This window comes from Myotis daubentonii, chromosome 10 (assembly GCF_963259705.1).
Source record: "Myotis daubentonii chromosome 10, mMyoDau2.1, whole genome shotgun sequence".
Lineage (NCBI taxonomy): Eukaryota > Metazoa > Chordata > Mammalia > Chiroptera > Vespertilionidae > Myotis > Myotis daubentonii.
Window position 1 is genome coordinate 62090086 of NC_081849.1, and position 14782 is coordinate 62104867.

The 14782-nt window shown below is 39.5% G+C and overlaps 1 protein-coding gene across 1 annotated transcript in view; it reads right to left on the reverse strand.

Annotated features, from left to right (window-relative positions):
- Positions 1-440: 440 nt before the first annotated feature.
- Positions 441-14782, reverse strand: part of IGF2BP3 (insulin like growth factor 2 mRNA binding protein 3) — a 40027-nt gene continuing 25685 nt past the window's right edge. Inside the window, exons 8-12 of the mRNA XM_059712560.1 lie at positions 6292-6408; positions 5595-5669; positions 4220-4351; positions 3435-3548; positions 441-2683 (exon numbers count right to left, since the gene is read on the reverse strand). Coding sequence (XP_059568543.1) covers positions 2585-2683; positions 3435-3548; positions 4220-4351; positions 5595-5669; positions 6292-6408 — 537 coding nt within the window. The 3' untranslated portion in view covers positions 441-2584. The remainder of the gene's footprint in view (positions 2684-3434; positions 3549-4219; positions 4352-5594; positions 5670-6291; positions 6409-14782) is intronic.

The following is a 14782-nucleotide window of genomic DNA, read 5'->3' on the forward strand; positions in this document are numbered from 1 at the left end:
ACTGTGGACATCATGCTAACTGACACCAGGATGTGGAGACTGCAGGTAAAGGAGCTTCAACTACAGTTTTAATGTTGTCTTTGTTCCTGAGATCCCAGGAGGATTTCCTGGAGTTATCACTGGTCCCCATGTTTCACTTGAACGCTCTACTCAGATTTTTAATTAATTTTGCTTAAGTGTAAGTATTACTAGGTAGAGTGGAATAGATAACAATTTTAAAAATAAAGCAGAAACACATAACTAGCCCTATAATTCTTAGTTCATTTGCAAACAGTATTATCAAGGTTCACATTAAGTACCATGCAATAAAGAAAATAACTAATAGATATTGGTGCTTTAACTTGAGAATGACATAGCATTACTAAAAATCTGTTTAAATTTATAACTTACATTCATACTTATTTGAAAAATCAAAAATAAAAACATACTACACATCAAGCTGCACCTAATGATGAAAAACTTTATTCTGCATCAAGGTGTCTGGAAAATGAAGCTGCATTTGGGCACATTACAAATGAGGAATGATCCATATGCGGTGAGTACAAACTCAGTTACAGAATTATTTTCTAGCTATTACCAGATACTCCATTACCAATGCTTAATTGAAAGTAAAACATGATTTGCCACACTAAAAGGCTAGAAGTGAAATATGACAGAATTTAAACCAGCAGATATAAATGCAGCACCTATCTGTATTTTTAAAAAAACAACTCATCAAATATTGGCAAAATCAAATACTGAGGAAGAGTTCTGGCCATAAGCACATCTCACCTAAAAACCAACCCAAAAGCCAGTCCATGATTATTTTTTAAGCAATTCGCTGTTGGGGGTTGGGGGGGATTATGAATGCTAGATGAATTCAGTGACAAAAAGGGCACTTTTTGGCTAACACTACAAAATAAACTGGTTTTCTGAAAACATTTCAAGTCATTTCCAAAATGTCTGATACACTGATCATCGGAAAAACTTACCTAGTCTGTAGAAATTCATTTTGAAATACAAATGAGGCAAAATGATTTTTTAAAGGCAATTATATATGTCCTTCAGATCCATGTAATATGACGACTGTGATCCTTTTATGAACAAAAAGCAACACAAACAATTCTGAGAGCAGTGTGGCCTTGGAGACCACCCACACCCACATCATTGTACATACTGGGCTTTACCATCAAGTTACAGAATGGGCAAATGAGTTCAGGTCAAAAGTTTTATCACAGTCATTCGAATTATATTCCAAAAATTGTTTTCTTACAATAACTGGTTGCACAGAATACAGAAATTCTGCTGTATGTAATGTAATATTTTAGGTGGCCTTTCCTTTTTTATCATTGTTTAAAAATCTTCAAAACAGCTTAGTGAGGCTCATGGCAATGCCTGGCACATGCAGATATAGCTTTTTATGGCCTTTAAACACTCACACCATCTGACTGCCCCATTGGTCTTTGCAATCAACTCTTTTGGGGTCTGCTCAAAGGGTAAACCAACTGCTCTGAGGTGGATTGGCAAACTAAGCATCCTGTAAGACAAGCTGGGGCTTGCTTTTTGCCAATCAGTTTCAAGTCCACAGGGGCTGCATATCTCCACTGATGCACTTTCTTTAGGTAGTGATAGTCAGAAGCACAAAGCAATTATGCACTCAATCACTTAGCCAAACAAAAACATTGACATCTCCTGAAGCCATTTAAACTAGCCATTCCAAAACTTCCTGTGACCACTTTGCTCTGTTAGTACCATCAAAAACTTTCCCTACCATAAACAAAAAAAATAAATGGTATTGCTGCTCTCCAAATATAGGCACTGCTCCGTGTCACTGGACATTTATTGGATTTTCCAACTAAAAACTGTCAAAAAGCCTCAAAAACCTGAAATTAATTTTCCAGCTTTACTGTCACCAGCCTGAAGTAAAAAAATTTTTTTTCACTTATTTGCCTGTTAGCTAATTAAATTTTATTTTTTAAAAAACAGTTGGACTTTTATCTTTATAAAGTATATAAAAATTTCAAAAAAAAAAACCCCCACAAAATTTGCTTTCATTGCATTACTGAATACCTGAGGTAGTTGAGTAAAAATGCACATTTAATACCCCTGCCAACACCATTCAGCACTTCCCTTACGTTATTCATGTTAGTGTTAGATAAAAATAAAACAAGTTTTTCTACGTTGATACCTTAACATTTTAAGTTCCTATAATAATTCTATTCTCACTTAGGAGCAATCTATTTTTATTTGATGAATTTAGTGAGTGCATTGTTAAGCCAATTTCTTGCATAAATGGAAAATGTTAAGAAAAATTAGAAAATTTTTACACTGAAAATACAACAAAAGGGAAGTGCAGAGCTCCTCTTTTCCTCCCTCCCCCTTAATTTTTTTTTATCTTTTTAAAGCTGGGTGTCATACATTTCAGAGAGCATAAAGTATACATTCTCACAGAGACAGGAGTTCGAAAGTTGCCTGGTCCTCAGAAACAACTGGCTAGGTAAAAACTTGTGCATGTGATTCTGGATGGGGGGTCAGCCCGTCTGTTGGTTAAGCAATCTGTCTTTGGTTTGGCATCTGCCTCTGTGGTGGGCTGTTTCCTGAGCCTTTACTTCCGTCTTGACTGAGGTGGTCCACTTTGCAGAGCTCTCTGCTGTTGGTGCTGCTTTACCTGAGTCAGAATTTCCTGAATTTTTCTCTGGGCAACCTACAGAAGGAGAGAGTTTTGAAATTTCCAACTGATGAACAGTTACTCAAAGTTGGTTTACTTTCCCATTTCAAAAAACTTCAAACAGAAGTTTATTTGAAGATTAATTATCCATACTAATTAGTTTGCTAGTAGTCTCTGAAGTCACCTGCTAAAAGAAGAATTAAGTGTTTGGCACTAGAATCAATGGGCCCACCTGGAGGCATAGACACGGGTGTGACGGAGAGCTCAGTTTCTGGGGAAGGGGCCATGTCCATCTGTGAGGGTGGCAAAGAGATGGATGAGGAAGATAAGGCATTCCAGGAGAAGCATAAAAAGAAACTCAGGATAGAAGTGTTTCCTGGCCATTAGTGGAATTAAATCTGGCAAAACGTGAGCTGGTCCTTGAGCCTGAGGCAATTCCATTTATTTTAACATCCGAATTCCCTGTTATAACATCTCTTGCCACCTATAAGCTAGAATGAAGTGTTTTGTTAATAGTAATAATGCAGTGGCTCATCTCTTTAGTTCTTCTCGGCCATTTTTAACTTAGCTATGAGATCACAGTAGACCCAGCCTGGAGTCCTATCAAAGTGTGTTCTTCAGTCTTTTTTCTATCCCGAATTCTGTACCCCCTGGAATTAAACCAACTCATTTGAAAACATAAATCAATTAAAAAAAATTTTTTTTAAGTGTTTGGTACCCACAGGAAAATTGTTTCCATTTGGGAAAAAAGCATTAGAGCTTGCTTATCACATCAGAGCCCACTTGCCTGGCAAGCATAGAAGTGACCAGTTATTTTGACCACCACTTGATCATTCTCATCAGGCGTCTGGTCACGAGGGACAACAACTTCTGCACTAGATAAATTCTGGAGCTCATTCACCTGAAAAAGATAAATACAAATCATGTTAAGTTTTGTTTTGTTTTTGTTACCATTTCCTGAGCACTTACTATGCCAAACACTAGCTATGGCTTTACAAATTTCACTGAATCCAGTAATGTTTCTGTACAGTTAGTAGTATTGTCCCCATTGCAAGATGATGAAAACTAAGGCTTAAGGAAAGAAACTGATTTGCCCAAAGTTACACAAGTGAACGACAGAACCAAATTCAAACCCTGAGAGTCTGCTTCCAAAGTGTACGCTTTCAGTCACTTCAAAATTGTAAATAGCTTTGAAAATGACTTAGTTACATGCATTAAAACTAGGAAACAATTTTTTTCGGTTATAGTTACAAGTTATAAAAGATGAAATTAAAAAAAAATTTCTCATGTCATTGTGCAATAAAAATTAAAAGCTGAGTTATGTCAACAGAAAAATGCTGAATGCCCCTTATAAATGAGTTTTCTCACACAAAGTGGTCTGAAAGAGAGGCATTACTTTCACCAGTAGCTAACACCAACACTCAGGAGGAACAAAGGACAGTCTTCTCCGAACCTTGGCCCAGATGGTCCTGCTTTTTATAAATTAGCCAAAATTCAGGGACTTGGAACTCCTAAGTACCTTTCAACGCTCTCCCTTTCATACCACTGCACAGGTTTTGCTGAAGTACTTGCCGTTTTGCCTCCTTTTCCAATAACTCTGCCAGCAGCAAAGGATGGCACTCTGATATGAGCTTCAAGTTTCACCTCTTCTTTAGGACTAACAAAGTTTTCTTCTTTAATTTTTCCATAAATTCTTCCCTGAGCCTACAGATGAGAACATGACCTGTGAATCAGTGTCATTCATGTAGGAGACAAAAAGTCCTTGAACATTAAAGATTGCCCAAGTCTACGGAATAGTCCTTCGCCAGTGATACGTCTGCATTTGATAGATGGAAGATTGCATAAGAGACTGAGAAGTTAGGAAGCCCGAGAAAAGGTTGACGGTAACTGCATGTCATAGATGAGTCAATTGAATGTTGATGAAAGAATGGACCATATTCTTTACACAACAGTTAAAGGCATTTGCTCTCCATCTGAAAGGTAAAACCTCTCCTCCAGGCAATAAATGAATATATCTTTCTGAGCAGAAGAGACTAGGGAAGAACTACAGAGCCAGCTGTGCTAGGCTCACAGGAAGCCAACTCTTGTCTAAATGGGCCAGTGAGAAACCTGCTGAGAGAAATAGTTTGTTTTTTCCTCTTAACCAGATGGTTTCTACTTTGAATAAGACTATAAAAAGTTAACATATACTTCTGATATTTACAGTCAGCACATCCTGTCACCTACTGCATACAACTAGAAGTTACACATAAGAAACCTTCCCTGTGGTGTATAACCATTAATTTGCTCTGCTTTGTACCAAAGGAAAAAAGTCAGAGTTAAGTTTAATTGGACAAGAGTAATTAGAGAGACGATGAACTGGGGCTAACAGTTAATCCACGGAAAAGAGGAAAACACATTTTAATTCAAGTTTATGGCTTCTCAGGGACAAGAAAATTTGAGAACAAGTTTTCCGAGAACAAGTTTTCCAAGGCATATTAACCAGGCAGGTTTGTAAATTTCAGTATTAAGGGTTCACCTTCACATATGATAATGACGCTTTGAGCAAATTCTCTTTCGGAAGACAGGTAAATCCAAAAACCACTACAGAACTCTCAAAATTAAAACAAAGGCTTTGGTTTTGAAATGTAATTGGTTTGTTTCTACTCTTTTTTTTTTTTCAATTTAATTTATTGTGGTTACATTGGTCAGAAAAATTATGTTTCAAGTATACAATTCTAATTTTTATAGAATTGTATGTGTGCCAAACTGACCACAGTGGCTGGCAAGCAAGACCTCAAATTGCTCCTCTGTTCTTAGTCTTAGAAATTTCCATCGAGAAATTGTTTCTACTGAGTATTAGAAATACATTGAAGGGAGAAGCCAGGTTAGTGTTCCTGAAAAGAAGGCTTTCATATTCTCCACATCCATTCATTTGCTCCCTGTGCACAGACTCCAGGGCACATACCTTGAACTGGGCCTCCGGTGGCCCGGTTATAATCACCATCCTCACTTTCGCATCTGGGGCTTCAGCTGGAGCAATCTGGAACAGACCCATCAAGGGGTTATGACAGAAAGGTGACACAAACCAGCCTGACATTTGCACCTGACTTAGTGATATGTAGAAAGCATTCCAGAAGGAAGTTATGAAGAGGCAATAATGTGGGTTTATTAGTGATTGCTCCTGCCACACACTTGTCCTTACATTATGCCTGGTCCTAATGTAAAAGTCCATTTGCAGCCCTTCCGCTAATCCTCACTACATCCTGACGAGGTATTCCCTCTATACATATGGGCAGACGGAAGGCTGGAACAGTTGCATTACCTGGCCCATGATCACACAGCTAATAGAGCTGGAGGGAGAGTTGGGTCTGTATCTCCACCACCCATGCCCCTATCACTACACCATCGTTACTCAGAGTGTGGTCTTTGGCCCTCGTGCATTAGAGCTCCCCAAGTGTCTTGTGTGAGCAAGAAACTGATAAATTCATAAATTTAGACAACTGGTAAATTCCCTCAAGTATCGCACTGAGTACCATATGAAGTAAAGTAACCTCAGGACAGACTCTACCTTCAATTCCAAGTATGAGGTGTCAAGAAGACTCATGTTTCTGTAACTGACTGTATTTAAAGCTCCAGGGCAGCCACAGTTGGCAGAACAGTACCTTAATAGAAGCTCCTGCAAAGCGAGAAAGCTGTTTGATGTGCTGCCCCTGCTTGCCAATAATGGCCCCGACCGATAAGGCTGGGATAAACAGATGAACAGTCTCCGTTTCTGATTGCTGTCGGGAAAGAAACACAGGACATTCATGCTTGCTGCATACAATCAGGCTATTATCGGTGGCATAGGGATGGGGGCTTCACATACAGCAGGAAAACGGGGCAGTTGGAAAACCACCGCAGTAAGCTGACGTGAGTTTACCTAACACATCGAGAAGATCTTATTTATATACTCATCCTGAAAGCACTTGCATCTAAATTATCACTTCTGTACGCAATGTTCTTAAACTTTAAAATGTCACCAAATTATAGATTTAGAAGTTATATAAATGTTATAAAGTTTAAATGTATTGCAATAGAGGCACAGATTATGTTTACAATGAAGATTCCCCCATCACTATATCCAAGGAAGATTCTAACAAGTAAATGAAGTTATGAGAATAAAATCACATCACAGAAAAGTCAAGAACAAAATCCATTGTTCCTTCACCTTAACCTGACAGTTATTTCATTATATCTGAGGATACTACTTTAAAGACCTTCACCTGGCCAGATGGTTCAGTTGGTTACAGCGTTGTCCCATATACCAAAAAAAGGTGGTGGGTTTGATTCCTGGTCCTGGCACATAGGATCCCTGGTAGGCGTGTACAGGAGGCAACCAATCAATGTGTCTCTCTCACATTGATGTGTCTCTTCCCCCCACCCCTTCCATTCTCTTAAAAAAAAAAGAAAGAAAATATATACTCGGGTGAGGATTAACAAAAAATAAAAACCAATTCTAAAAAAAACATGACCTGGCTGATGTGGCTTAGCTGGTTGGAGTGTCATCCCATGCAACGGAAGATCGTGGGTTCAGTTCCCAATCAGGGCACAAACCTAGTTGCGGGTTCCAGATGGGGCGTGTACAGAAGGCAACCAATCGATGTATCTCTCTCATGTCTATGTCTCTATATCTTCAAGTGAGCATTAAAATAAATACCTTCATAAAGTCTGGTTTCCAATTTTTCACTAATTCATGTAAAAATCTTTAAACATAAATCTTGTGCCCTTGTACAAATGCTTCTAAAATTTTATGTAATAGAAATGCTGTATCAGAGCATAACCATTTAAAACTGACATATTTCCAAATTCTCATGCTAATAAATGTATCTTGCAGTCAGTATATTAAGGGGGTATTTTAGTCTAAACCATGCCTTTCACACTTACGAAAAACACAGCAATGTATGATTCTAGACCCCACACCTAGTTTTCTACAAATGAAAATCATCTAAACTCTGCTTATCTTGAGTTTGTTCCTTTATGGCCTCACCATGTACCTCATATTTCCTGTAAGAGAACCTAAAGCTCAACTCCAGGAAATATTCTTATTAAAAACAATGGATTTTTCTCTGAGTACTGGATTTTGTTTCTTCAGCATCTGTCTAGATAGACGCACTATATTCTTTATAGCTTGGCATTAATTTGGTATTCCCTATTGTTTCCCAGGATGTCATAACACACACAACACAGTTGTCAGCTAAATGAAGTCTTGTCTTGTAGCTCTAGAGCAGTGGTTCTCAACCTTCTGGCCCTTTAAATACAGTTCCTCATGTTGTGACCCAACCATAAAATTATTTACGTTGCTACTTCATAACTGTAATGTTGCTACTGTTACGAATCATAATGTAAATATCTGATACACAGGATGGTCTTAGGCGACCCCTGTGAACGGGTCGTTCGACCGCCAAGGGGGTCACGATCCTACAGTTTGAGAACCGATGCTCTAGAGCATTCTTAGAATAAACATCAGAAGACTGCCTTATCACTAAACTTTTTTTTAAAAAAAAAAATCACAACTCTTGCCTGTGGAGATTTGTAGTAGGGGCTTGTCCTGCACAGCTTGGTCAGGTGACTACTATTGCTATCCATCAGTGAAAAACACCAAATAAAATTACTTCATCAGCATTTCCAAGTCATAAGAACCATGTCTTTTTTCGGAAAGCACCATACCTCAGCCTGCCAGTGTGTTATGCAGTTAGCATATGCCATTTATTCTTGAGGGACCCTTTAAGTCCTATCATATTTTAATAACTAGATAGACCAACTGAATTAATGCTGACACTGACCATAAACTGTGTTCAATGTCAGCATCTATTACCAGCATTCTCCCGGTGCATGAGATGACACTCAACCAACTGAGGGAGACACTGGCCAGGGCTTAACCAATTTTTCTTTTTTTAAGTAAAGCTAGGATCTAAAAATTTGTGTCACTGAGAACATCCATATCATGTTCTTTTGAATTATTTACTTTTTGAGGGGGGAGGAGTTTAAATGATCAGCCTAAATCTAAGGTGTAACTTGCCCAGATCTGTCCCACTGTATTTTGCTGTGACTATAATTATTTGTTTTCTGGGCCTTGTTCCAGTAAGATTTTATGCTGCTTACAAAGAACACATAACCTAAAAAGATAAAACAAAGGTGAAGAAATAAGAGCATAGGGACCTGAACAGAAGAGATAAGATGAAGCCAGAAATGCTAGTACACAAATTCGACTCTCAGCTCCTTAGCAGCTGATTAAGAGAAGAAGGAAAAAAATCAGTTGCATGATTTACCATGTCTGTAAGAGAAAAACTTCATTTGCTTAGTAAACACTGCTTTTCCTGTGACTAATCCTGGAGAGCGACTTGTGAATGTCCTCAGAGGATGCAGGTAACAGGCATCATCTTTTGAGCGTGAGACCAGCCAGCAGAGCTCCAGCATGTCTCAGCCTGGAAAGTACTGAAGACCACTGCTCGGAGGCAAAGACATGTCGTCAAAACTCAAAGGCTGAACAAAAGGTAAATCATCTCTCCACAAGTGATGAAAGGTATCTATGCATTTGTTTAGTTGAGGTGTTGGGGGTTTAAGAGAAAAGTTGTGTAAAGTTTGGAAAAGGAATGGTGGTCAGTAGAGAAGGTTCCAAAGGACCAAAACCGAAGAGCAAGAAGGGGCAAAGACCTGAAGAAAGAATCAGTATGTAGACAGAAATGTGTTCTGCACAGGGATGAAAACAGCAGCAGAACCTGTCAAATATAGAAGGCATCCGAGGGAAGCAGACTGAGCACCCCAGGAGGTGGTGCCCAGTCTGACAGTGACGTGTCCTCTTGGCACCGTAATAAAACGTTGACTCATCAGATGTCTTGATGAAGACATTTCTGAACATCGCCCAGTTCCCTTTGCTCCAATTCCATATCCACCAGGCATCTCCCTGGCCCTAAATTATTTTTAAAGGAAACTTTCCTCTGAGAATATAAGGACCTCACATAAACATCCTGTCCCCTTGACAATCATGACACTGGCTCTCTGGTACAAAGCAGTCTTACGTGGGATTCGGCATATTAAGCCATGCTTTTAGGACTCGGGCCATAAGATAAGCAGATAACTTCATGTTTACTTACAAAACTAAAACCAGAACAATGGGTATGATAAGCCTCCTCCACCTGTGAATTCAAGTCTCTTGAGATGGAGCTTGAAAAAACTCATCAGCATTGCCCTTGCTCTTAAACACACTGCGTTTAAGTTAATGTTAGCTGCATTATCTCGGACCCTTTTTCCTAAACCTTCAGAGGTGAAGGATATTCACAGGACACAAGCTGCTTCCCAGTGGATTTCTGCCAGATGCCTATCGGCAGAACTTCCTTTGGAGTTGTTGGCAGACTCTATGTTAGAGCTTAAAAAAACAAAAGAACAAAGCTGCTCAACTGCAAGTTTGCATAACTGGTGCAGTCTGCCCATGAGTAATTCCTAATCATCTATGATACAAGAATGAGCAAACAGTAAGGTTAAGTGTATTTACTTTGTGGGGAACAGAACCTAAGACATGACAAAGGCATGGAGACGTGCATGCCAGCCAACAAGAGCAGCCTGCAGGAACCTGGAGGGACGCCAGTGTTTTCCTTGGGCTTGTAAAATAGATACTTCTGGGTTTCTTTGTTTTGTTTGTTTTGTTTTAATGGATTTTGGTCTGGAACTGGAATTGAGTTTACTCAACTCCGTGACCTAAAAAAAGTATTGAAATCTTAAAAAAAAAAAAGGGAGGGGGCAAAGAAACTTTCCCCCCATAAGAAGTTATCAGGGCCTCTTGGAGGTAATTAATGTGTACAAGGAATTATTTACTTTGAAACTGTTTACTGATGAAAGAGCTGTACCCATAGCAAGAAATCCTCAGAAGGACTGAGATTCCACCAAACAATCATCTGATCTAAAAATTCCTTTCAACTCATATTTTGTTTCTTGAAGAGCACCTTAAACTAGCTAAGACCTAAGGAACTGCTCACCTTTCTTGCCTCTTCCATAAGCAGGAAGTTAGCAATTTTAAGATGATGCTATTATTTGGAGACTTTTGGGAAGACTCCAAAGGCACTACCAAAATTAAGACAACAGCACTTGGTCTAACTTCTGCCAACCCCAAAGCAAGCTGCCAGCACTGTCAAGCTATGGATGTTGCTGTGTGGGTGACGCTGTGTGCCAACTCCAGCTCTTGCTCTGCTCACTAGCTGCCAATTGCCTCTTCCCTACTGTTTGAGCATTTCTGAAAGGAGCATTTCCTGTCATTTATAAACTCGAAGTTTGCCAATTAAGTACTGCATGAGCCAGCTGCTAGGCGGAACTGCAGACTTTTTGTCTGCTGGAGGAACCAACTCCATGGCTCTATGGGAATAATCAACCTGGCAGGTTCCAGGGAGAAGAGTATGAACAGAGGCAAGGAATTTATCCAAAGACAAGCTGCATCCATTCTATCATGTTACAAAGCAGAAGTGAGGAAACGGAGGGGGAAAAAGAAAATGAACCAACTATAAAAGAAAGAGGGAGCACTACATAAAAAGTCAGATTCCTTGAAACATTTTGTCATGAAAACCTACTCCTTGCCAGGCAATATACACTTGAAGTAAAAGCAGAGATGTACTGCTAACGGCATCAAGGCGCAGCAGGCTTCTCCACAGCAGCGGTGGCTCCTGGCTGTGGTAAATGCCTGCCAGCCTTTCACTCTAGCCTGCGTTTAAAAAATATCCCAGACCTTCCATATTATGTTCTTCAGAAGAAGAAAAACGAAGCCAAAGGGAATAAAAGGACTGCAGGAAGCAATGGCAAGCAAAAAGATAAAGCTTTGGTAAATTTCACTATTGCCTTTAAAAACAGTAGTTGGTGTATTTGTTTCAAAAAGTGGTGACCACTTAGTGATTTGGGTTTAGAAAAAGAACAGTCTACTAATAATACAGGAAAGGCACAGCTATTCCAACTAAGTATTCCTCCCCTGTGAAGTTATATCCTAAAACAAAAATGACAAGGAATTGTTCTCTCAAACGTTAAGCCAAAAAATTCCCTGACAGTTATTTGGAAGTAGACTTTATGTTAATTGGTATCCAGAGACAGTAAGATTCTCTGAAAATGGTGTTTTCCCTTTATTCGATTAAAATAATCTGCAGGAGTGAAACTAGAGCATGCAGTTTTCTCCTCCAGAATTAATTTAGGCTCCTGGTTTGGGGGGAGGGGAGGGTAGACAGGTGGGAGGACCTTAAAAGTTTACCTCCTCCCTTCCAAGCGTTGAGAGATCCCTTTAACATGCCATACTGCTAAGTCCAGGATGCAAATAGCCATCCCTGACACCTGCTCATCTCTTTAATGGTAGATTCAGTTTTCCCAGCTTCTCTTGCAGGTCGAAATGGACAGGTATTATGTTCTAGCAAACAGGACACCAGTGGATGTGTGGAAAGCTACCTTTAGGCAGCCTCTTTAAATGAGGTGACTTCCAATTCTGATCCTTCATCCTTGCTGGCTGGAATCAGACTCAATGGTTGGAGCCTGAGCGATCACCCTGGACCAGGAGACAGTATGCTAAGCCAACAGGCGGCCGGCCCTAGATGAAACAGCAGAACTACCACCAGAACTACTTGGACTATCTGCCCTCCAACTCTTCTCTTAAAAAAGGAAAAATTCATTTTAACTACATTTTTTTCACTCCAAACACACAGCCAAACTAATCCCGATGATATAGCATGCCAAAATCTAGAAGCATGAAAACAGACATATGGCAGCATCCCACAGACAGCTTTGGCCTGGTAGTTGCCTATGGGTTGGAATGACAGGTGGTGAGAGAAAAGAGGGGGGCGTGGGGTGGGAAGTTTTCTCACTATGCTTTAAAGTAAAGCCTCAAACAAGTTAGAAAGAGGGACATATGAGTGGTGTGTTTATGCTTATCCCAAATATTGTCTCCCACGCATTAGTCTTGATAGGAGATACACTTTTCCAACATTTAAGTCCACCCTCCACAGACTAGTAAACATTCTTTCCAGAACAGCAGTTCCTGACAATGAATGGGCAACAAAAAGCTCCTGAGGACCCTTACAAAACCACAAGCTCTGAGCCTCCATCTACTCCGACTGAGATTCTGATTCATTTAAGTCCAAGGTGGGGCACAGTTAAGAAACAGGGCAGCTGTTGTGAGTTAACCTTGGCTACACAGGGGAGTCATCTATGGCATTTTCCAAAATAATAATGCCTAGGTCTCACCTCCACTCCCTACCCTGTGCCTGGGGAAGGGGAGGATTCTAATTCAAAAGGTCTGGGAAGTTCTAATGCAATTAACAAAAACACACACACACACCCTTAACATATGGATCAGAGGAAGCTATATTATACAAGACTGTCAACTAATGAATGTAAAAGAAGACATTAAGGCAGTCACATGCTTTGGGCAAATGTCAGCAATGGATATTCAACCCACTGCTGTGAAAGACACACAATCTCAAAGTACTACTGATTACTTCTTAATCACAATTGGGAAAGGTATTTTTATAATGAAAAAATCAAACAGACCTGGCCTTGATCATATGATCAAACTTAACATGACAAATAACGAGACACTGACATCACTTGTTTCCCATTGGGACAAGATATTCCTGCCTCAATAAAAGGTCTGATCTGAGCCTAATCTGAGGCAGTCAATCAAATCCAAATTAGGAGATATTCTCTAAGACCACTAGCCTGGATTTGTCAATACCATAAGGAAGAAAAAAGCGAGGCACTGAAGGTGAGTACTGTTAAAAAAGAAGGGGAGGACTAAAGATATGACAATTAAATGCAATGCATGATCCTTGATTGGGTTCTTTATTGAAAAGAGAGATAGAGAACATTGTTGGGGTAACTATGGAAATTTAGACATGGCCTGCATGTTAAATAGTGTTCTGCCAAATTTCTGAAGAGTGATGATGATATTGTAGTTAACATCAAGGAGAATGTACTTGAGAAAAGTTCAAAATAGTGCGATGTTCTCATTAATAATCACCTATAATGACAAAGTTTGTAAAAATATATACCAAATATATGAGAGGACTGTCCACAGATGTGCTTGTGAGAGGAAAAGGCAATTGCAAAAGCAAAGATTTCTTCCATTTTGAAGAAAAAGGTAGATTACAAAAATATATCTCCTTTCCATTTTCTACTTCTATGGCTAATTCCTGACACATTCTTTGAGGTCCAAGATGAAGAGAGAGATGAGTTAGCAGTAGCTTACAATCTATAGAAAAACCACAAGATCACACTCATCAAACACATGCAATATATACACAATTTGTCAACCTTCCCAGCTGGGTAGACAGATGTGCCTTTCTTCTTAGCACTTAATGTGCTAGGTGGTACCTGCTACACCAGTGTCACCAGAAATGTTCGGTTCAAAGTTGGGGATTCCATGTTATCACTGCCTAGAACACGTAGAGTAAAACGCCCATTGGAATTTTTCAGAGAACATGGATTTCTTTATCCCCTTTAAGAGTGAGAATGTCTTTTCCAGCCCTTGAACCACAAGGCCATAGGGGTTCTGAGCTCTTGCCCTCTGAAGTGTTTGTGCCTTCCGGCTGGCAGCCTCCGCATCTTTTCCTGTTCTAATTGGCTGCTTCTAATTGCACCTACTTGGTTTTTTCAATATATATGTATATTATTTTTATTTGTATTGATTTCAGAGAGAAAGGGAGCGGAGAGAGCTAGAAACATAAATGAGAATCATCGATCAGCTGCCTCCTGCATGCCCCCTACTGGGGATCGAGCCCGTAACCCAGGCATTTGCACGTGACCAGAATCAAACCCAGGACCCTTCAGTCCGCAGGCTGATGATGCTGTATCCACTGAGCAAAACTGGCTAGGGCAGCACCTACTTGATTTTGTTTTAAAGTCTCAGGAGAACCAAAGACCACAATTTAAAAAAGATCATTGACCTCCTTCTCCCATTCTTAAAATAAAATTGCTACTCGTTTAAGTCAGACATTTCAAATTATAAAAGTGCTTCAGAAGTATAAGTTCTTAATATGAGCTCCCTCTTAAAACAATTTTTTAACAACATAGAAACCCAATACACAAAACTATAATCAGAAAACGGACTACATCCAACGAATATTCATATTCTTTTATTTGAATGCTTAAAAT